The sequence below is a fragment of the Lampetra planeri genome, chromosome 8 (assembly GCF_965212315.1).
Source record: "Lampetra planeri chromosome 8, kcLamPlan1.2.h2, whole genome shotgun sequence".
Taxonomy (NCBI): domain Eukaryota; kingdom Metazoa; phylum Chordata; class Hyperoartia; order Petromyzontiformes; family Petromyzontidae; genus Lampetra; species Lampetra planeri.
In genome coordinates, this window is record NC_136114.1 from 9,719,717 (window position 1) to 9,744,684 (window position 24,968).

The 24,968-nt window shown below is 43.3% G+C and overlaps 1 protein-coding gene and 1 long non-coding RNA gene across 2 annotated transcripts in view; both read left to right on the forward strand.

Annotated features, from left to right (window-relative positions):
* Positions 1 to 2,762, forward strand: part of LOC144720479 (uncharacterized) — an 86,447-nt gene extending 83,685 nt beyond the window's left edge. Inside the window, exons 2-4 of the long non-coding RNA XR_013585765.1 lie at positions 463 to 1,752; positions 1,995 to 2,050; positions 2,333 to 2,762. This is a non-coding gene — a long non-coding RNA (uncharacterized LOC144720479). The remainder of the gene's footprint in view (positions 1 to 462; positions 1,753 to 1,994; positions 2,051 to 2,332) is intronic.
* A 3,142-nt stretch (positions 2,763 to 5,904) lies between these two features.
* LOC144720304 (neuron navigator 2-like) overlaps positions 5,905 to 24,968 on the forward strand; it is a 281,685-nt gene continuing 262,621 nt past the window's right edge. The window contains exon 1 of the mRNA XM_078596960.1: positions 5,905 to 6,376. Coding sequence (XP_078453086.1) covers positions 6,308 to 6,376 — 69 coding nt within the window. The 5' untranslated portion in view covers positions 5,905 to 6,307. The remainder of the gene's footprint in view (positions 6,377 to 24,968) is intronic.

Here is a 24,968-nt window from a genome sequence, read left to right on the forward strand (position 1 = left end):
TTTTTCACCATAAGCCCACAAATTATCTCCTTTATATGCATAAATGTTACTGTCGGGCAAATAAAACAGACCATTTGCAGATGTAATTGTAATAAAATAGGTTCACCATTTGGCAAAATGTTCGCACTATAACCACCCATTCCTCAGTAGACAAAATATATATTTTACACACCCTGTATTTAGCAGAGTACAAACATGTTGGCACAATCTATAATTAGGATGGCTATGAATAAAAAGCTGCTCTAATGCACGTTAAAAATGCTGAGTGTGGGACAATACATGGAATGCGCATTGGTTATTTAATGAGCTGCAATAACATAATTCAATATACAGTAAACGCGATTGCAAATCCTACCTGAAGATTACCTCGGGAAAAATCGTCTCCCATCATAACTAAAATGTCGCACGTGACTTCTGTGTGAAATATTTGTACATTTAATTGAAATGTGTTCATTTCAACAGAAGCTTTGAGGGAAAGCGGTGGCAGAGTGCTCATTGTGCTGCACTACGAACCTGGACATCAATTCCCAGCCAGAACCAACATCCGCGGTGACTGCTGTCAACCTGCCCCATCCCACACCTCACCACCACCCCCACTCACTCAACTCCCACTCTCCAACCCTCACCAACCCTCACGAACAGCGTGGTGGCATATGGCCAACACAGCATCAGGAGGCCTTCATCCAGCAGTGGATTGAGAACGGTCTGTATATTGTGGCACAACATTGGACATTTTACGTTCTTCATAATAAAGGTTTTTGGGTTAGATCACGTTATTTATAAATGTGTCGTAACCCTCCACCATCGACACGGCCAAACAGTAAAAAATGTGTCACGTTTACAAAGGACAAAATGATTCACTTCTTTAGCCCACCGGTGTGTTGAAGAGCGAATCAACGTGACACATTTTTTTACTGTTTGGCCGTGTCGGGTGGTGGAGGGTTACGACACATTTATAAATAACGCGATCTAACCAAAAAACCTTTATTATGAATAATATTGGTCGCGAAAGTCTACGTGTTAAACTGATCTTACGTTCTTATCTGTTCACTCTTTAACCCAGGGCACATTTAAGACCTCGCAAATATACACTGTAGCAAACTATAATTCTAACAAAACATTTGAAATCACTTCACGTGCAGGTGCTCGGTACAGAATTGTGAGGGGTGGTTGCAGATTTGGGAGGCCTTCATTCAACAGAGTAGTGACCGTGTCTGCTGATGGTAACATTTTCAGTTTATGTTTAGGACACTATACAACATACATGCATATGCGCATGGCGGTTTATCTATTGATATTCATAACTGAACATATGTTCTAGACTAAATATGGTTTACTTGGTAGCAATTTCTCAAAAGGTGAACTTTGTAATGTTGACTATGTGACATTGTGAAGGACAAACACACTAGCAACACAAACACGATATTTCTTTACAGAATTAAGCAAATTATTGTGCTAATTTATTCACCCCCCCCCCATCTTTATTAAATGTATTATAATGCTGACATCTGATCGATATCATGGCTCTCGTATTCGTGGGAATACAAACATGTTTATGACCTGAAATCAACAATATCAATTAATGAGAGAGATGATTTGATTATTCATGCAGTTCGTGTCTCGTACGGATTTGACTCATTACATTGTTTGAGTTCTCCCAGTGGTGTGTGCAACAAAGGGGACTGTGTCGGAGGAGGCCTTACAGACCTTTGTGAAGTCTTGCCTGCCCCTACGGCTGCCTGCCAGCTCAATGTACGTGTATAGGGCGTTGCCCTACAACCTTTTGAAGCAACCAATTTAGTGCCTGATTAAAAATGACACTTTCCTGCTCAATTATCCCGCAACCTCCAGTAGAAATGCATGCAATGGGGCTGTTTTTTGCTGCATTTTATCTCATGGTTTAGACCCCGGTGTGATGTGCTTGGGGTATGAAATTGTAGGAAGAGTGGAATGATGGTCATAATTATTGTAATAATCATGTCTACCTTTCCCAGACAATGCAATGTGGATGTTCACAGCATCTTAATGCACCTGGATTTCAAGACGTATGGTAATTGCATCAAATCAAATCACCAAACATATCTAACTACAGCACTCTCCAAAATACGTATTTTTTTTGCAATACCATAATTAGATTATTTTAAATGTTGCAGTTTTCAAAAACGTGTTATTTATTTCATATAATCAGAAAATATTAGTTAAATGTTCTTAGACTGTTTAAATGGATTATAATGTGATGATGCCTTTATATGTATAACCCCTTCATACAATATGTTAATCCATTATTTTAATGTGTTGTACACCACTGCATCTGTACGCTTATTTTTCACAGGATGTCAATAACGGTATCATCCATTATGAACATTTATAATAAAATAACAATTTCAGATATGCCAATAAAATAAAACACACGCACGCGGTGGGATGAAGATTTTATCATTGGATCGCCGTCCCTCTGAGCCTCCACGTGTCTGCCGTGGCGTTGGCGACACACATCGTATGGAGATTTTAGAGAGTCCCAGGTGTTCATTAACATTCCACCATGTGATTATATTAAATGCTCCTGTTATGCGCTGCCGATGATCGCTCACGCTTTTCAAGTAAAAAAAAGACTCGAATAAAAATCATGCATGTTGCCAGCTTTTCAAAGACGCAGTTCAAACTTATGTCCAAGTATAATTATTCAACAATGTGTGATACATTTCGATTTAAAGCTTTCGTGACTGCCAGGGATTCATCTTCTTGGTTCTTTCGGTAAAGTCACGTAGAAGGGAAATAATAAAATAATAAAAATAAAACATAATAAAATAATTATTATGTTTTATTATGTTTACGTGACTTTACCGAAAGAACCAATAAAACATAATAATTATTTTATCATGTTTTATTTTTATTATTTTATTATTTCCCTTCTACGTGACTTTACCGAAAGAACCAAGAAAATGTGTGATACCTTTCCTGGACATCGTCACCATGATACAGTTTATCCACTGCTGAATGAAGGCCTCTTCAAGACATTGCCATCTCTCACAAGCACGTGATGTAACAATCCATCCAGCGCCTACACGTGAGCTCATGTAATTGCTCCATATCCGCGATGTACATCCTGTGAGTTGCGTTGTCTCCCTTGGCTGACACTCCGTAGTTATTCTCGATCACTGGCCATCATAGGGGCGCAACGGGTGCGAGATGTTGACTACCTCACCTGGTATGCAGGAGGCCATGGGTTTGATCCCGACCCTGACGCCTGCTGTATATTTGGAGTGTGCGTGTCTCTCTGGCCGTGGTCGTGTGGATTTTTCTCCGGGTCCTCCGGGTTTTCTCTTCACATTTAGAATCAATATGCGCTTTGAGTATTTGGTAGCTATACATTTCCACGTGATAAACCAATTCGTTGAGCTATTATTTGTGGCCAGGCCGCTTCTGAAAAAAGAGCTGTAGAGCTCAGTGGGCCTTACCTGGTAAAATAAAAAAAACAAGTTTAGTATCATCCCTGTTAGCAACGCGTCAAACCCATGCGTTCCTTGCTTTGTATCAGCATATGATAAAGCATGCGTCTCATCATACATTGTTTTCTTCATCAATGTTCATTCTTCTTATCCATATGCATGTATGATTTATTTTATTTAGGAACGTTGGTATGCTCCTTTTCATAATCAAATGCAACCTTCCAAAAGCACTTCAACCAGCTCATATCTGCTGCTTTACAGTGTTTCCATTATTTTGGTCATGGTTCCCTTTCAATAGCTCTGCTCGGTATACATATTCTGCAGTGTTTTCTATTTGACCTCAATTGCCCACCATTTTTTATTTCTTACAAAATGCCATCTATATATGTGCGAGGTTTCCCGATTAAGGAGAGGCCTTTTTAATGGGCTCTCATCTGGCTTCATTAAAGTCAAGGATTTGACTGCTTAATTAACAGGTGGGTTCTCTTTGTTAATATAAAACCTTTTTCCCAATTGATCTATTCAAAGAATGAACGACATTGCCCCAGAATAAACGACCAGAGGTCAACATGTTATTGCATGATGGTGATAATGAATACGGTCTGATAGATGGTGAGAGTGATGATGAAGTCTGATTTGCTTTTGTCCTATAACCGATGAGAAGCTCATGAATGAGGTAATAAAAATACATCTGTGGTGTAACATTTGCGTGAGTAAAATAAGTTGATTTTGGCAGAACGCATTGGGAGAAGGTGTGACGGTTGATGCACGAGACTGGTGATGGAATGGAAGCCAAAGGTGAGATTGCGCCCGAGTGAATGCCCACCATGGAGATGTAGTCATGATATTTATTCATACACAGGAGCGAGATGGAGTGTGGCATTGCAGGATCACGAAGATGATGCTCTGCAGAGGGTTTCATCCATCTGTGAATAGACCAGGGCTCTCCTAATTATGATTAAACAATGTTTACACGTGTTTAATCGTGTAATTGCATTGTATTTAATAGGACAAGATGAATAAATGTGAGTGTACAGTGGTGGTGATTGTTCGATTATTGTTTGTTCACATGGAGAGGGTTTGTCTTCACGTTAACTTCATGGTTTATGTACATTGTATTTGGGTGACAGCAATGGACAGCGTCACATTTATTTTTGGGGTACATTGAACATTTTTCCAGGCTCCAAAACTCCAGAGGGGCTCACAAGAATATACTCTGTATTTATTTATTAAGCAAAGTATGACTGCTTATTTATATAAAATTTGCAATACCAACAATATTAACAATAGCACCTTCATCAATAGCTGTTTTACAAGGTTGTTATAATTTCCCCCTCCAATTTACCCCATCTGACGTAGATTAATTATCCCGTATTGCACTTATGCTGAATTCTGCTTGCGGTCTGGACATTTTAAGTGTAAATGATGTGGGGAGCAGTGGTTAGCACGCTGCGCTACGAACCCGGCGACCCGAGTTTGATTCCGCTCACGGTCAACACCAGTGACAATTATCTGAACCGGTCCTCAGCCTCCCCTAGTTCAACTGAGCCATAAACGAGTACCTAGTGTGCTGTATTAACATCGCCACTGGGAAGAAAAAGGCGGCTGGGCGTGGTGCTGGCCACCCACCCCCCTCATATGCCATACCGGCCTTCATATGTGCGACGTGGATGATGATGATGATGATGTTTGTGATGATTCTGTTATTGCGCTTTTACTGGGGCGGTCCGGGGGGGGGGGTAATTATTGTGGTGGTTCACGTGAATTGATTTTGGGTAGCAGAAATTAATAGACAATGTCTGATCGATTATGATGACGATGATTTCATTCATGTACCTTCACGGTGATAGTGAGAGAGGACCTATTCTACGGCTACAGTTAAAGCAAGTTCACGTGAATTGCGTTTGAGTGGTTCACATGTCAATCGTGTGTTGAGTAGTTAATTGGTGAATCGCGTGTTTTCAGTGGTTCATGTGATTCGTGTTTTCAGTGGTTCATATGCGAGCAGTGTTTGAAGTGGATCACGTGTGAATCGTGTTCGAGTAGATCACATGAATTGTGCTCGAGTGGTTCATGTGAATTGCGTTTGTTGGTCGTGATGATTTGATTCGTATTGCGTGGGGAAGAGAGAGAGAGGTGGGGGGGGGGAGAGCGTGGACTTGTTCTCGGGTTACCGTGGGTTGAGGCTGGTCCATGTGATTTGAGTTTGGTTGGTGGTGGGGAGTGACAAAGTCGGTGCAGGGAGGAGGATGGGGTGTTTGTGGCGAGTCGCTGGCGAGTGCTGTAGCCACGCGGTGAAGGCGTGAAACTACAGCCGAGTGGGAAGAGATCCAAGGGGGACAATGCTCGCGTGTGGCTGCGAGAGAGGGAGGAGGAGGAGGAGAGAGAGAGAAGAACGGACAGGGGTGGTGGAAGGGGGGTGGGAAGGAAGCCTTCTCTCGCTCTGTGACAGAGCAGCCTTTCCACGCAAGGTTGTTTGTTGTGTGTGACCCGCGGCGGAGCCGGATCGGATCGGAATGATCTCGCGACACAGTCACTGACGCACGGCAACGCCAGCGCACTACCGTCATAGTTGTATGTGGACCCACGTCCAAATGAGAACGATATAACAGTGCAGATAACAGTACGGTGGGGGGGGGGGTGTGGAAGCGAGCACAGCTGAGCTGCGAATGAATACTTGAGTGGGGAACGGCAGATAGAGGTGACGGGGGAGGAGGTGAGCGAGACGGCGGAAGGCGCTCACAACATTGAGGAATATATCCATGAGGAGGCTCCGTGACACGAGGACGCGTGGATGTTGTTATTGCTGCTGCTGCTGCCGCTGCCTCTGCGGGGCCCGTGGACACGTGTGCTGAGCTATGGAGCCGGCAGAACCCGGGAGATACATCCGCAAGACGGTCTCGCACGGGCTGGAGGACCAGAAGAGGGTGAGTCGTGGCGGTCTATTGATTGAACCCCGAGCCAGCCAAACAGCCGTCTTCATCCTGCTCCTTAGCATCCTCTTCCTCCTCCTCTTCATCAGCCTGTTCCCTCGCATCCTGTCCCTTCACATCCTCTACCACCTCCTGCTCATCCTCTTATCTCCTCGTCCTCATTTTCGTCCTCTTCATCCTCCTGCCCCTTATCCTTCCTATTCCTGCTCATTGTTGTATCCTCTTCCTCATGCTGTTGCTCCTCGTCCACCTTGTCCAATTCTTCAACCTCCTCGTTCTCCGCCGGCTTCTGATCGTTCTCCTCCTGTCCGTTACATCGTCCGCTTCTTCTTGCTCCGTAACTTCTCCCTCCTCTTTCTCATCTCCCTTCCTCCTCATCCCATTCAACCTCATCTTGCTGCATCATCATCATCAGCATCATCATCATCCTCTCTCGTTCTCTTCCCCCCGTTCCTTCTCACCCCCCGCCTCCAACCGCCTTCACCTTCCCAGGCTGTCCCTCCTCCCACCGGGCTGTGTTGTTACGTGTGTATCAACACGTCGCTTGTACTATATTTGGACCGTGTGTGCGTTTGAATGAGTGCGTGCGCGCGTGTGGGTGAGCGCGCGTGTGGATGAGCGCGCGTGTGGGTGAGCGTGGGGGTGCGCGTGTGGGTGAGCGTGTGGGTGAGCGCGCGTGGGGATGAGCGCGCGTGTGGGTGAGCGTGGGGGTGCGCGTGTGGGTGAGCGTGTGGGTGAGCGCGCGTGTGGGTGAGCGTGGGGGTGCGCGCGTGGGTGAGCGTGTGGGTGAGCGCGCGTGTGGATGAGCGCGCGTGTGGGTGAGCGCGCGTGTGGGTGAGCGTGGGGGTGCGCGTGTGGGTGAGCGTGTGGGTGAGCGCGCGTGGGTGAGCGCGCGTGTGGACGTGCGCGCGTGTGGGTGAACGTGTGGGTGAGCGTGTGGACGAGCGTGTGGACGAGCGCGCGTGTGGCTTGTAGGGGAGCGGTGGCGCAGCGGTTAGCGCGCTGCGCTGCAAAACCCGGCGACCCGAGTTTCGTGTCCCGCTCACGGCCGCCTGGGCCCTCCCCGAGGTCGACTCAGCCTCAAATGAGTACATAACTCGGCGCGGTGTGTAAACGTCACTACTGGGGAGACAAAGGCGGTCGGGCGTGGTGCTGGCCACCCACCCCCTCTCGTGTACCGTAGGTGCTGCTCGCTAGCAGCACTTGCCCCAAGAGTCGATGAAGGCTATGTGGGGGATCTTTGTCTCTGTGTGGTTGTCTCCTTGCGTGTTGCGCAGAAATCAGTAGCAGCAGCAGCTGCGAGCCGATCTCTACATATGCTCGACACGTACCCAGTGTAGTAACAACGTGCACCGCTGCTATTCCCATTCATTCGTGCCGCATGTGTACAGCACGTGCGTTGCACAGTACACGCACGTAACACGAAGTGCACTGCATAGATACACACAACGGCGTGTTTGTCAAGAATGTCGCGTGTGTTGGAGTATTCCAGTGTGTATAGCGGTACCCTGTAGCGTATGCCTCGAACAGAACGATAGCGGGGCATATGTAACACAATAGTAGTCTTTACACACGCTATGTAATACTGAAATGCGGTGCAAGTACATATACTGTTCTGTCTTATAGCAGCATTCGTTTGTGTCTGTGTGTAAGAAGAGTATTAGTGTAGCATGCTTTACTTTAGGGCATTATATGTACACACGGCTAATGCATGCACTGCAACACTGCGTGATGTGCGCGTGTGTAGTGCTTTGATATGTGTACACATTACCTCGAGGATACGCAAGCACCAGTGTTTTACATGGGATACAATTACAGGATGTATCATAACCCACTTGGGTACCCCGTTGTAATGCGTAGCAATGTGGACGAGCAAGGCCCAAAAAATGCCCCAACTCCAGGGGCTCTCTCTCTCGAGGGCTCGCTGGGAAGTGGGGGCCCTTCCACCAGCAGTGCCATGGACATGCAGTTGCCAGGGCCGCACCTTTAGCTCTGCAGAGCGATGTACAATATCGACACACACTCACACGATGGTATATTGAAACTATTATTTACGTGATTTTCTACAGCCCTTTTGTCAATCCACTGCTGGATGAGGCCCTCACCACGCGGTGCTGTCACATAGTTCAGAATATAAAGTTACCGCGTTGAAATGCACGCGTTGCATACATGGTGCCGCAGTTATACACGACAATATGAGTGTATAGATACGAACTGTGAGAGATGGCGACAGACGGGGGGCCAGAGGAGGCCTGCATTCAGAAGTAGGTTGATATGGCTAGCGACAACGACGACGATGATGATGATATCCATGAAAGGTATCTCCCATGATTTAAATAATTCCAACTATACGGAACACCGTGGTGGCGAAATGTTAACTACATCGCCTGGTATACACGAGGTCGTGGGTTGGATGAATAGCCTGGCGCCTGCTGTTTGTTTGGAGTTTGCGTGTCTCTCTCGCTGTTGTCACGTGGATTTTTCTCCGGGTCCTCCGGGTTTTCACTCCACGTTTTAAGAACTAAATAGGCGATTAGAGTATTTGGCTGCGATACATTTCCACGTGATGAGCCACTTCGTTGTGCTATAATTTGGGGCCAGGTCGTTTCTGAAAAAAGAGCTATTGACCTCAGTGGGCCTTATCTGGTAAAATAAAAAAAGTGATTAGTTCATCTGCGCGTTTGAAATGCTTGTAATTGCAATGTTGTTATTGATGCTGCTGATGTGGATATTACAATGCATGGTGGTCTAGATGTCTTGTGACCCCCCAATTAATTTAACCCCTAAATTTGTTTTCCTTTAGATATTAATTTCTGTTTTAAATAAACCTTACTTCATATATATTTTTTAAAAAGTTAGATAATTAAATGTGGGGGAAGGGGGGGCGGTCACAAGACATCTGGACCACCTTGGATGGCACCGCATGTATTGCAGGACGCAATAGCCGAGCAAATTGGCTGCTTCTTATTGGTTCTTTCGGTAAAGTCACGTAGAATGGAAATAATAAAATAATAAAATAAAACATAATAAAATAATTCTCACGACGTTTCGGCCACAACGCAAGAAGCCGTCCTCAGGTGAAGAACAGGTCTGTCATTCAGACGCTGTCTCCCCGACAGACCTGGTCTTCACCTGAGAACGGCTTCTTGCGTTGTGGCCGAAACGTCGTGAGAATTATTTTTATTATGTTTTATTTTATTATTTCCATTCTACGTGACTTTACCGAAAGAACCAAGAAGATGAATCCCTGCAGTCACGAAAGCTTTAAATCGAAATTGGCTGCTGTTCAGTGATTGCAGTCGGGAAAAATTCTACATAGCTCTGGCACCAGCAATGCCACGGGGGCGCAGAGGCTGTGACTGAGCGTGTGAGCTGTCAACGCCGCTGCGTTGCCTGGCATCTCCCCCTCTACGCAGCCGCGCAGTAGCCAGCGGAGAGCCCTTTGCGCGTGGTCCTCACGGGCAGATTAAAGTGCATGCCCACGTTGTTCCAAGGCGAGAGAATGCAGCCGTCAATGAGGGACTTGTAACGTGGGACGTTACATGGAGCCAACAGCCTTGTCTGTCGCATTTGTGGGGTGCGGTAGCACAGTGGCTAGTGCACACCGCGTTTAGATTCCTGCTAACAGCCACCGTCAGTGGCGAATGTCTGGACGGGTTCTGGGATTTTTCGCTGCCTCCTCGGTCGACTTTGCCTCAAATGAGTCGAGTACCTGGTGCGGTGTGTAAACATTCGGCACTGGGGAGACGAAGGCGTCTGGGGCGTGGGGCTGGTGATGCACTATCCCCTCCAACACTGCGCCGGCCCCAATAGGTGCTCGCTAACAGCACTTGCTTGAAACGGTCGACGTAGGAGGATCTCTGTGTTTGTGATATTAAACCTGCTCTGCCACTTGCCATGCTGCTGCTGTTGGCTACCGGTCAATATCCATCCATCTCTACCAGTAAATCCTGACATTTTCACACCCCGGTGTGTGCCAAGCCAGCCTGTGTATAGACCACCGTGCAGACAGATCATCATGAACACGTCACCAAATCAGGATTTTATAACGTCGTTGCAAGTTTTGTGCGTAAAGCAGAGTGTTCACAAATCACTGAATTGCATCTAGATTTGAAGCTTTCGTGACTGCAAGGATTCATATTCTTAGGTTTTTTCGGTAAAGTCACGTAGGTAAAACATTGAAATTAAAATTAATATAAGTAAAATAAAACAAAAATAATGCCTCCGAAACGTCGTGATTTTTAAAAATTTTTATTTTACTTTTATTGATTTTAATTTACATTTTTTACCTACGTGACTTTACCGAAAAAACCTAAGAACACTGAATTGCATTTCTTGAACATGCCTTTCGCGGCCGTGTGTTGAAGCCGAGAATGGACCCGCTGCCCTGAGAATTGTGTTAATGCAAAGGCGATGAAGCTCTCGTTAGCATGCGTAATACATGGCGTGCCACAGACGAGCTAGGTGGTGAATATTGAGCTTGCATGCTGTACATTCCTACTGTCGGATCGTTTTACGTGTGTGCTTGCAGGTCATTTACGTAGTATTTACGTTACAGTACGGCATACATGCAGTTTTTAATTGCCACGGAATACTTTGGAAATACAGTATTGTATCTGTCATTTACCCCTTTCTATTTTGTCGGTGTTTTGGTGGTGAAGGTAATTTGTTTTTTTTAGTAATGAATGCAGGATGTAGTGTTTGTGGATTTGTTTAGCATAGCCCTGTCCTGGTTGACCCTCCCAGGATGTGTCACTAATGGGCCAAGACCTTGTTCAATAAACGACGTGTGGCTTGCTCATCATCGTCATAATCAGCCGTGAATTATCCGCAGCGAGATTAATGCCATCTCTGAATCCCATCTCTAATGGTCCTTGGGATTCGATGATCCATTGAGCTCCCGCACATCCCCTGAATGAATCGCTCCATCTCCGTGTTGAACATCCTCTAGGGTGTGTTCCCTCCTTTGGATGCCCTCTGTCATTAGTCTCGACCTCCGGCTCTCATCCCTTCTAGCAACGTATCCTGCACACAGAGGTCGCAATCGGGTACCCGATACCCGTACCCTACCTGATACCCGGCTACCCGTACCCGGCCAGGTACGGGTAGCCGGGTAGCCATTTGCGACTCTGGTGCGGCCGGGTACGGGTACGGGTAGGCCGAGAGTCACTGGTGAGTAACCGTTTGTCACTCATTTCGGGTAGGGTACGAGTAGCGTATGGGTACCCGTACCCAGCCGGGTACGGGTACCCATTTGCGACCCTGGTGCGGCCGGGTACGGGTACGGGTAAGGAATCAAAACCCGTTTGCGACCTCTGTCCTGCACACAACCACTTGCTCTCCCTCTTCCTGTCTCTCGCCGTTATTCCACACCTGCACGTGCTTCTTTGCTCACTTTTCAGATTTGGTTCTGTTTCCTTCGTCAGTGCCCTTGTTTTCTGATCACTATGTCATAGCTGGTAATATGCACTGGTTGAAAACTGTCTCATGAATACACATTTCGATGCTGCGTATCATGTTTAAGTTCAGCTTTACCAAAGCATTCCAACCTACTCTCTGGTTTGCCTCGTTATTACATCATGTCATCTCGGTCCACCTTCGATAACCGCCGTGAGTATACATACTCTGTGTATGTATGTTTGTTGAACTTCTTTCGCATCTTACTTGGCCGACCGTGCCAATCGGAGGTGCGGATATCTAAATTTTTTGTAGACGTGATGTCTACATCATATCGACAGGTTTCTTTTTATTTATTCATTAACGAACTGGTAAATTACTTTTGTCTTAGTTTACCAGTTACATTAGCTTTGGTATGTTATGCTCTAAGTATGTAAATAATGGTGACCAAAACGATTCTACAACAAGCTAACCCATCATACAAAGCTACCACAGTGGCTTACAGGCAGACATAAATGACCCACCGACCCCCTGCCTCCACCTCTGTCCACCCAGTAGCATAAATGGGTTCACCACAGATAAGTCAATCGGCAGGTCATAAGCTGTGGGGTCAAGTGTGGGTATTCCCACCTCTTTCAAGATGCCTGGCCACCATGGAAGAGTACGCCAACATACCAGAGACAGGGCCTCGCCTTCTGCCAGCAGTGCCATGAGCACGCAATTACAGGTCTGCACCTTTTCCCCCTCGTTATCTTCTCAAAAACTGCCTAGCCATTATGGGACCTCCTTTGCCAGTACCAAAATGTGAGAATATGTGACTTTACCAGAGGTGTGGACTCGAGTCATGTGACTTGGACTCGAGTCAGACTCGAGTCATGAATTTGATGACTTGCGACTCGACTTGGACTTGCATAACAATGACTTTGTCCCACCTATGAGATGTGGACTCGAGTCATGTGACTTGGACTCGAGTCAGACTCGAGTCATGAATTTGATGACTTGCGACTCGACTTGGACTTGCATAACAATGACTTTGTCCCACCTCTGGACTTTACCGAAAAAACCTAAGAATAGAATAGGTTTTCCCCCCTTTTTCTGGCAACAAAACAGGTGTTAAGTTGTTAAAACACCAAACTGAAACCTTTTACAAGGAATCGTGTCTGCATTAGCCTCTGGTCTAACACCGTTTGAGACGAGGCTCAAAAGAAAGCTGTATCTGGTGTGGACCAATCGGTTTCAAAGATAATGCATATATTATCAGAGTATGTTTGGGTTTGCAGTCTGACCACAAGCATCGTGGTTAATGCAGACATGATTCCTCGTAAAAGGTTTCAGTTTGGTGTTTTAACAACTTAAAACCTGTTTTGTTGCCAGATAAAAGGGGGAAAACGTATTCTCAAATGTTTAAAAACAAATCATAAAAAATGTGTTTCGTCCCCGGAGTAAAAAAAAAATCAACTGTAAATAAGCCTCCAGTCTGTCGTATCGAAAATTCCACATTGGCTATTCCTCAGTCATCTCGTATTGTCGACCATTACCCTTCGTCAGGATAATGATGGGCTTTGGCAAAGTCACTGGCACTTCCACTCTTTTCAAAATCCCAGCCTAGCAGCCAAAGAAGCTGGTGAACAACAACTTCTCACCAACTCTCCGTCCACCAACCCCCTCCACATTGTTATGCCCTGATGATTTCCTTTTCTTGATTGAAGTGATATGGATTGATGTGAACATCTTAGAACATCGGCAGTGACATTATTATATCCCTGATGATTTCCAATTTACCAGTTAAATGACACGGGGCAATATGGAGGTGGTTTTGCTATGTGATCGGACAAGTGATTCTTCTCACTTTGCTGGTGGCTAAGTGACTCATTTTCTCTGCAAGCAAAAGGTTACAATTTCAAATCCCACGATACGTACGTGGTGCAAGGCCAAAGTGCTTGGAGCTGAGCCCAAGCGGGTTTGCACCTGCCACCGTAACACTGCCAAAAGGATTTATTTCACATGTCGTGTATATTAATTTGTGTCATAAAAGGCGCATGCATGCTCAAGGTGGTTAACCCCCCCACATTTTAGTTATCCCTAACAATAGCTTTCGTAAACTTAAGCGTTAAATCCTTTGAAACAATTCCACATTTTAGGTTAAACCGAGAGTCAACTGGGTAGTTTGAAGTTCGTGACAAAAGTCTTGCAGAAGAAATGTATTATTTAATCGCCCCCTCTCTTGTTTAGCTCGCACTGGGCTACAGTGCACATGGAATAAATATGCTAACAGTTACTCTCTCACCGTGGAAGAGGTAGAAGTAGATTCACTCTTCACTGCCCACCACGTGGGTGATGTGCCCAATTGACTAGTACCACTCGACTGCAATTGACCAAAACATGGTAAAAAATAAAAAATATTTCTCACCGAGTACTGTAGTCGATCATCCTGGGCGATATATTCAATCACCTCTCATTCCATATCTCTTAATATATAAACCAGGGGTCGGCAACCAAAATAACAGGAAGAGCCATTTCTTTCCAATTCGGTACAAAATTCAGTATTTCAAGAGCCGCAATGCATCTGAGTACATACTGTACATACGTACATATCGTCAAGAAGCAGCCCGTAAAGAGCCGCATGCGGCTCCGGAGCCGTAGGTTGCCGACCCCTGATATAAACAAATGTATTTTGTTATTTTTTTATGCTCACAGCTCATGATGTAGAGGGATGACACATCCGTGTGGTAAAGCAGCAATGTAGTCCATGTCCTTGTTCAGCACAGCATAATCTGCTGAACAGCCCCAGAAAGGTGAAACCAATCCAGAGTTTTCATGTTTTTTAACATGTTGTCAGTTAACATTGATCTGGAAGGCGAATAAGACAACACACTCAGCAAAAATATGTTTTTATGGAGTTATGGAACATTCAGTAATTTATTGAATTTAAACTTGACCTCATTGTACAGATAACATGTACATGCTCACATGGTCTTTTTTACAATGTGAGTCGCTTAAATGTTTTACATTTGCCTTCCGAGTGAAGGTACATGATGACTCGGGTGACAATTGTCATTCCATCCATGCGGGTGTAAAATGCATATAAAACATTTCTGGGCTGCAGGTGTGGGGTTTTATGGGACACTGGCATGCCCATTTAGCCATGACACCCTCCTATCTCTTGCACGATCCCCATTCATACTCAGTAGACCATGCACCCATCACTTCCAAGATTGCGCCCAAAAACTGGACTTGGCGCACAAGATTTTTCGTAAAGTGAAAATTGTTTAAATTGAGTGCATTTCGTTATGCTAAATGTTAACGGCAAAGTAGAATGGGAAGCGGATGCTTATTAGAGGCTAGCATCAATTTACGATGATCGCAGCAAGCAGAGCTTTGAGCTGTAAGTTGTATCCTTGGCAGGATAGCGACCCGATGAATTATGTATCATTTGATTTTCAGAGTGGAATTGCTTAAAACGGGTAAAGAAAGGTGGTGGTGAATGTGCGAAATTGAGAAAGCGAGGCAGCAGTCCAGAGATGCGCACACAATTCCTGTTCACCGCTAAAGACCGAATACCTATACTCATGTATTTTTTGTAGATTATGTAAGCATAGTCAACGTTTTGTCTTTGCTTTCTAAGATATATATTTCACTTCCTGCACAGGCTAAAAAAATACTACCGGCTCCGACATGGTCTCATCTGCAGAAGTTTTCCAGTACATTCTTGACGTCAAGAAATCACACACCCAGCGCACTCCATCGAAGCGTGGGCAAGCAGCACACCAGAGTACAAACCACACGTGAGAGCAGCCTGTAAGATAAAGTAAACAGCAACCCAAGAGACGCTTAATCCCACTGAAGACCCAATTCAATTTATAAAAGATTAACGTTTGTAATTTGTTGTTGATAATATTTCTCTTTGATAACTCGGTTAGTTGTGGAAGCCCTGGCAAGTAAATTACACGTTGGCGTACATGTAACCTTTAAAACATATCTCCAATAGTGGTGGCGTTTGATTACACTTTGCGTGTGCAGCTGTTTCATCCTTAGTCTAATGAAGAGGGAGACATTTTTTTGGACATTTGTCCAAACACATTGCTTTCATAGTGCATTTTGAATGGAAGGTAAAGAGAGATGCTTGACATGCTGCTGTATGTGATACACATAGGAAGATTCTCACGTGGAAGATCATAGGTTGCAGTTTAATTAAAATGTACCGGCTCCTGCAGCATCATTCAGATGTAATAGCTTTGGGTTGATGATCAAATAATGATGCCTTCACAACCCAGTTTTTTTTCTGGCTGACATTTTAATGCTGTGTGAGACAGTAGTACCCTTAAAAATGAGTGACAGATAAAAAATGTTTGCATTTTTATAGTGAACAAGAACTGCCTTTCTGTCGACACTGGATTCCCGTGTTTATATTTCAGCGTAGAGCTATGATCACACGAAAGATAATAGTTATTCACTACTGACTTAGAATAAACCTAGCGCCTGCTCTGTAATCACATACTTTTATTTATTGAGCCCTCCAGCTGTAGCGGTTGCAGGGTGCCATGGTCGCAAGATGTTAACTACCTCGCCTGATATACAGGAGGTCGTAGATTCAATCCCGACCCTGACGCCTGTATATTTGGAGTTTGCATGTTTTTCCCGTGGTCCCGTGGAATTTTTTCCAGGTCCTCTGTTTTTCTCTTCACAGTTTAGAAATGTTCGTTAAGTGTTTTTGGCTGCTTTAAATGTCCACGTGACAAGCCACTTCGTTGTGCTATTATTTATGGCCAAGTGGTTAATGGAAAAGAGCTATAGAGCTCAGTAGAGGCCTTACCTGACACACTAAAAAATAGCATAGTTAATTCGTGTTATCCTTAAAAAAAGGATAAAGGTGAGTAGTGCCTACCGTGGGATACTGTCTTTGTGGAATGGTCAGCACACCTGACTAGCATTACTAATTTCCTGGCACGACAGTTGAATCTACTCCGTGGGCACGTCTCTTAAATCCCCGGCCTCCTGCCTCTGTCCACCCAGCATTATACATGAATACACCACAGTTAAATTTCGACGTAAAGCTTTCGTGACTGCAGGGATTCATCTTCTTAGTTCTTTCGGTAAAGTCACGTAGAAGGGAAATAATAAAAGAATAAAAATTAAACATAATAAAATAATTCTCACGACGTTTCGGCTACAACGCAAGCAGCCGTCCTCAGGTGAAGAACAGGTCTGTCGGGAAGTCTTCCCGAAGTCTTCCCGACAGATCTGTTCTTCACCTGAGGACGGCTGCTTGCGTTGTGGCCGAAACGTCGTGAGAATTATTTTATTATGTTTTATTTTTATTATTTCCCTTCTACGTGACTTTACCGAAAGAACCAAGAAGATGAACACCACAGGTAGTTTATCAGCCGCTTCGTGTGGTGGGGCAAAGTGTCGGCACTCCCGTCTGTTCCAGAATGGTCTGGCCAGTGTGTAAGAGTAAACCAAAGATATCCTCGACAGGAACTCTCGTGGGCTAAAGAGGGGCCGTTTAGAGCTTCCCTTCATCTTCCCGACAGACCTGTTCTTCACCTGAGGACGGCTGCTTGCGTTGCGGCCGAAACGTCGTGAGAATGATTTCATTGTTTTATTTTTATTATTTTATGATTTCCCTTCTACGTGACTTTACCGAAAGAACCAAGAAGATGAATCCCTGCAGTCGCGAAAGCTTTTAATCGGAATTTATATGCACAACTTAATTTTGTTTTGCTTTCTGCATTTTAGCCAGTAATTTAATTATTTGTCTCGTGACAATCTTTTGACCAGAGCTAATCGTTGAGTGCCAGCACTAATTTTACACTTTGTAGTGTACACTGGGGAGAGCCCTTTCACTTGCACTTCATGCATGGGCAGGTGGCCAGAGCATAAAGCAGGTGGCAAACTCCTCATGCAAACCTTTCACCTTCTTTTTTTTACCCAGCAATTTCACATTGGAATATTGGCAGCTGCATTGTTTGTGATTACATTGATTTTCTTTAATGTGTGCCTTGCAATGCAGGGCACATGAATCTTGGTTTCAGTTTATTGTCAAAGCTCTCTTCTTGGCTGATGTTTCTTGGTGGGTTGCACCCAGTGTTGTGTGTTTGTTGGTCACCTGTGTTGTTTCACACCTGGCGTGGAAAGTTGGCAAACCCTTGCTTGGATTCCTGTGCAGTTTTGCACCTGGAGAGCTGTTTTGGACTTAACCCGAGACACACATTCACCCTAACAGTGATGGATTTTAATTTCGATTCAAACTTATTTATGCTGGATGGATCCACGGAGACGTTACGTCCCATTTAATGGATTTCAAATAAATTCAAGCTGCGTTGTGGGCCTCTTAATTGTAGCCATGTGGTAACAAATGTGTAGTGAGTGGGGCAGGAATCATCCTGTTTGAATTTCGTTTTTTTTATTCATATCATGTTGATAACTTGGCCATCAAAATGGAAACTTAATGAGTCAATGTAACTTGTCTAACAGCAAACATTTACAAAAGTTTAATGTTTTAGTTTTGTCAAAAAACATCACTTGAAGGGGTTTGGCTTTGGAACAATATAATAGGTATCTTTCTCTAACAATTCACCATATTCTGTTTTTAAAAATCTTGATACATTGCTGTTATTACTCATGCTAGATGAGCAATGTATCTTCATGTTTATCTACCCTCAGCGATGAATTGGCACTCATAGTTGGACTAGGAGTGATTTAAATAGAGGCTGTGGTTTGTTGTGTAGATCGACCGGGCAGTATTTGTCTGCGCGTTTATTGATGACAGTGCGAACTGTTGAGTGGTAGCTGGAGGCTGGGCTATCCATTCATGCTTACAGTGAGATATTCCCTGCGTTCCATATACTGTACTATCATGTAACATAATGCGAGCGTTTCATTAAAAATAATATTGGCGTTAATGGCAGTTTGCCATTTTGTATTTTTTTTAATTAAACAAATTAGTCTGTGAAAAAAATAATTACGACGTAATTTAAGTTAAATTATGAAAAACACAGCCGGTATTACTCTACGGCACTGTTTTCAAGTGCATTCCTGTAGAGTAGGCCCAGGTACAGTGTTGGATAATGTAGGTGACACTTTGGATTGGCCTGTAATGAGTCGATGACGACAGGCAGAGTAGATGGTAAATATGAAGCAATTCCAACTAATCTTCATGGGAATTGCCATGCACTGTCCTCTGGCAGATGTAAAATCCTCCGAGGGACACTGCGCCATGCGATAACCGTCAGTTTTATGAACGAGGCAACCTTAGTGCTTCCTCGGCATTGGGCCTGAGAAGGTATTCAGCCGATGAGTGGCGACGCTGAACTCGGAGCAATGAACTATTAGTGCTGGACAGAGAGCTGCATAATGGCAATGGTAGTGCCTATTCTAATGTGTGTGTGTGTGTCTCCAGCCATTTCCAAGATTTCTGCGGGAATTTATTGATATTAAATATTTCTGTGACCACCGTGTGACCTCTGTACCACGTGATTTTGTCGCAGGCTAGGACCCTGCTTGATTGGAATGTTTTTTTAAATAATTTTTTAATCTTGAGAACATTTGTTGTAAGGTGCTTGCACGGGCATTTCAACTCGGTATGGCCGCACTTTCTTGTATAGCCTTTGTGTGATTATATGTTCAGCAAAAGCTTAGTGTTGAGTAGTAGCCCAGGTGTTTTGGATAACCATGAAGTGTCAAAGTGATCTGATCCTAACATCAACGGTTTATGTACATTAATGGCTTGACTTGAAACTTGACTTCATGTCCAGAATAGTTGGTTACAGTTTTGGTTAAACTGTTGGCACTTTAACCCAATGCACAATGAGGTATGTTGTTGGTTGTATAATTCGGGAGTCTGTTTTTGACACTTTCACTCGGCAGCCTGCCTACACTGGTCTTGTTTAAGAGCTGAGTGGACCCTGCAGGGATAAGCCAAGATGTACAGATTCAAAGTATTTGCCAGAAGGAACTACTCAAAGTTTAAACAGAGTGCATGAATACGAGTTTTATAATTACATCGGTATGTTTGAAATAGAAGTGTTGGAACTTTTCTAAGATGAAAGGAGCCATTATGAATAGGCTTTATACTCACAAACAAACTGACTATGTTTTATTTTACCAGAAAAAGCCCACTGAGGTATATAGTTATTTTTCAGAAGCGACCTGACCACAAATTATAGGTCAATGAAGTAGCTGATCATTTGGAAATGTATAGCATCCAAATTCTCTAAACGCATATTTCTAAATGTGGAGGGAATAAACCAGAGGACCCGGAGAAAAATCCACGCGACCAAATATACAGCAGGCGTCAGGGTTGGGATCGAATCAACGAACTCCTGTATATCAGGCAAGGCAGTTGGGAAATCAAGGTTCTTAATCAGAATAATAAAGCATACAACACTTTCCAACACAGTCACATGTGTTTAAGCCTTAATATTTTATGATATATTGTCCCACAAGTAAGCTCATTACAAAGTTATGGCTTATGCAAATTACTAACACAATCATGCATGAACAGCTGAAAGTTTTACATTGGCATGAAAGAGCAATAAATAAGGAATTACAATTTAAATAGTTTTTCATTCATTCTGAATCTGTAACTCATTACAATTTATAATTAAATTTTATAGAAAAACGCAGTAGTGCTGGAGTAACATTGTGTCTCAAAATCATACAATTTATGACAAAAAAAAAAGTTTGGACCAAAAACTTTTGGTGGATACATTTCACGTGATATTGTAAATGCACATATACAGCTTGGATGGTCATAAATTGAAAGGGCTGCAATCCCTAAGCCAATGACGTCACAGGGCACACTGACCACGTGGTCCGTCAGCCACTGGATGGAACGTCTTCAGTGCAGAGCCCCACGTGATTCTGTAACACAAGGGCCGAGACAGAGCGACAAGCACACATTAGTGTCACATAGATACAAAGACAAAGACCCCCCCCATTTAGCCTTAACAGACTGTAGGGACAAGTGTTCTTAGCAAGCACCTATGAAGGCCAGCACGGCACACTATGGGTGGCCAACACCACGCCCGGCCGCCTTTGTCTCGCTAGTGACGATGTTTACACATCTCACCAGGTACTCATTTGAGGAGGCCAGGGACCGGTTCAAATAATCGTCACTGGTGTTGGCCCGTGAGTGGGAATCGAACCCGGGTCGCCAGGTTCATAGCGCAGCGCGCTAACCGCTACACTACCCGCTACACTACCCGCTACACTACCCGCTACACTACCCGCTACACTACCCGCTACACTACCCGCTACACTACCCGCTACACTACCCGCTACACTACCCGCTACACTACCCGCTACACTACCCGCTACACTACCCGCTACACTACCCGCTACACTACCCGCTACACTACCCGCTACACTACCCGCTACACTACCCGCTACACTACCGCTCCCCACATAGATGCACAAGCAGAGAGATAAACATCGGACTAAATGCTCAAATTTGTGAAAGTTCATGTAAAGGGGCTTCACATTTTACATGTAATGTACTGTAGAAATGTCAGTTATTTAAAAACGAAGCAGGTACCACTCAAGTACTATAAGTAAAGGCAATGTTTTGGAGACATACAAAAGTAAACCAATATTTTTGTTGGTATTCCTCATTCATTCTACTTTACTGCTAAATGTTCTAATATGCAAAGGGTTTGTGCAGTGCATTGCATAGATCATGGAAAGTGAAATAATGTGGGGAATGTTGCCTTTCATTGTGACATGATGGAGCCCTTAGAACATGGTACATGTTAGTTCTTACAGAAGCCTTCAAATCCCATCGCCTGTATTGCCCTTTGAAGTATGACCATATTCCCTTTGTAAGTGTACAATGTAGTCATTACAAGTGCTGGATTGTGGTCTGATAGTTTTGGGGCTGATAACAGGTAACTTGAAATGATGTGTACAACTCGTATCTTTTGAAGGTTTTGGGGAAAAAACCTGTTTCTTCAAGTAAGTTGACTCAGATGCTGTATAAATCTTCTGGCACTTGTAGTCAGGTGGTGTGATGTCTTTCATGGTAAGGTGGAATCCATACCTTTCTTACCATACAGCAGACATGAGGTCATCCAGACAGTATTTGTGACTAGCATCAAAAAGCTGCGATGCATTTAACAACATTCAAAAACCACTGCAATGTCTGGAGCATTTCATTCAAATTCAGATGTCCACTCAGGATATGCTCAACCTTGAACTCTATTCACAAGTACGTGTAGGAAACCTGTCTCATCTCAGATTAATAATTTATATGGTTTGACTGGCATATGCACATTGCAAGGCTTTTCCTGTATATATAAAAAAAAATACACATTTTATTTATAGTTTGTATTCCAACTTATTACAATGCCCGTGTTAAAACCAATATCATATCCGTATGAAATCAAATTTCATAGCAAATGTAGTTTTTTAATAGGAATAATACACACACTTTACAAGTACATCATCATGTACTTAAATACATGCAAGGAACCCCGTTTTTATTAGGATGTGTGAGGTATGACCTGACAGATCATATCTCTCTGAAACATATAAACTGACCATAGACATAGCAATATCTTCACCTGCAGCAAAATCATTGCCTGCTATTATTGCAAAACAGCAGGTGGTCTGTTAAAACTCTTTTCCGATAAATAATTTCCTTGAGTGCAGCTTTAAGGAAATTGCTCTTAAACAGCCGAACTCTGTTATTTTACGAGATAAAGGAGAGGTTTAGCATCCAGTGCATTAACTGTTGTTTAATGGCCAGCCCCTTGGCACTTTCGTCTGTCCGACAACCTCTAGCTGTCGTGGCCCATCATTGATTGCTGTCCAACGCATTTTTTGAGGGGCGAGGCTTTGATGGAGTCAGAGATGAGTTGTTCCCCCAGCCCGTCCCCCCTTCGCCGGCCTCTGTGATGTGCCATTGGAAATTTGCCTCGAGGTTTGCAGCCGGTGTTAGCCAGACGGACGGAGCCCCCCCCCCCCCCCCCGGCTTGCGTCCGTCGTTGTTGGACATTTCCTCCTCGAACTCGTGAAGAAGCCCGCCCCACGCGCTGTTCACACACTAAAGGAGGTGATTTTATCCCACGCTGAGATAACAACATGTAGATTATTTTCAGGTCAGAGTGGTTAAAGGGTGATTTTAAAAACAACAACATGTTATTGGCTTCTAACATAAGCTTTGGGAAATTACTTAGATAAATGGCACGAAGAATTAGATACATTTTGGGGCACTGACAGTGACTTTGTCAAAATATGACCACTGATAAATACAACTTTTACATTCTTCACATTTTTGTATTGAGAAAGGTCGAATGATATGTTATTTGTGTGTAAATACATTCAAACCCCTTATACCTCCGATTAGCACGGTCTGTACCTCCGAATAGCATGGTTGGCTACGTACGGTGTGAAAGAAGTTCAACGTACATACAAAATATGTACCATGAAATATATTTGGTGGATTTCTTACGTATAAGACTTTCAAGACAGTTTCATATATTGCTTATTTATTTTAAGATTCAATATTCCCTGCATGGTGGAAAACACATTTAGTTTTAATTAACCTTTTTTTTGCAAACAAAACACAGTGAGTACTATGCTATTATATGAATGTAGCTTAAAAAAAACAAGAATAGTTAATTGTCCACAATCTAATGTGAATGTTTTAGCAACATTTATAAAAAAAAATAGATTTTAGTGACTCATGTAATGTCTCCTGTCCGTCTATATGAATGGGGTTTATTTATTTATAGATATTGGCATACCCGTAAATATATGTGGGCAACACAGGAAGAGAATATTAGGTGGCTTGTATCTTCTGATGAAGAGGCTACCAAAGCTGTTGTGTTTTTTTTTCCAACAGTACCAGAAGCTCATATGTCGTGTGAACTGGCTGTTGGAGGACATATGACACAGTTATGGCATAAGCTACTGTCTCATCCCTTGTGAAACATTCACGAATTATTGCACTCTGGGCTGCAGAGATCTGACACCGACCTCAGTTATACATGTGTTCTTTCCCCAAATCTTTACTTGTATGGGACACAGGTTAATGGCTTCTAGATGTACTTGTAAATACAATACCTGTATATGCGATTTCTATTCAGAATTTTTAACGATTTTTAATCATATCAATGTCAGCATTTTCATCTTGTTTGCGCATCATCTCGTTTCCGAAAAAAAATATCTTCGATAATATTAATGTATCTTCTTGGTTCTTTCGGTAAAGTCACGTAGAAGGGAAGTAATAAAATAATACAAATAAAATAATAAAAATAAAACATAATTATTATGTTTCATTTTTTTTTTTTATTACTTCCCTTCTACGTGACTTTACCGAAAGAACCAAGAAGATGAATCCCTGCAGTCACGAAAGCTTTAAATCGAAATATTAATGTACTAAACTTTTAGAATAATTTATTGTCAACGTTCTGTTGAATAATGTCCTGCAATTACAACGGTCAATTTTAAATGCGACAATGTACACATGATGCCCTGCCAAGCTGATGCAGAAATAATCACAGTGCCTCTATTTTGGAAAAGATTAACATTTATTTGTGCTTGTAAAATGTTTATACTCCTTGTTAGCAGTTGGGTCTGTAACAACCACAATCGTGCACTTTTTTATTCACGATTTCCTGAGCGACGAAGCCCAATGAAAACTCATGGGTAGTCATTGTAACGTGGGCTAAGAACTGCAGCACAAATTCAACATACAAGAGTGAGGTTGATAAACTAATGGGAAATTAAGGTCTTAAAGTGAAAACGTTGTTAATTAAAACTCACCTGTATTGCATTAAATGTTTGAGGCTAATTTGTATTTTTCTTTCATTCAGAAACACTTTAATTGCATTTTACCCAGGTGAAAATATTTGTTTTATTCGATCAGCATATTGTCCCGAAGAACTTGCAGCATTTGCTGAAGAAATCAGACTCTGAACTGGTCTCGACCTTCTGAGTCTCATCAGCAGCACAGGCTTGCCGAACAAATATTGTAGATTTGAAGCTTTCGTGACTGCAAGGATTCATATTCTTAGGTTTTTTCGGTAAAGTCACGTAGGTAAAAAAATAAAATTACCTACGTAACTTTACCGAAAAAACCTAAGAATATGAACAAATATTGCTCTGTTGCCAGGTGTTATTGCCAAGTGAGCTCCACTTTCACACGATAAGATTCATATCGGGAGAGATTAATGTAAGTCTCATT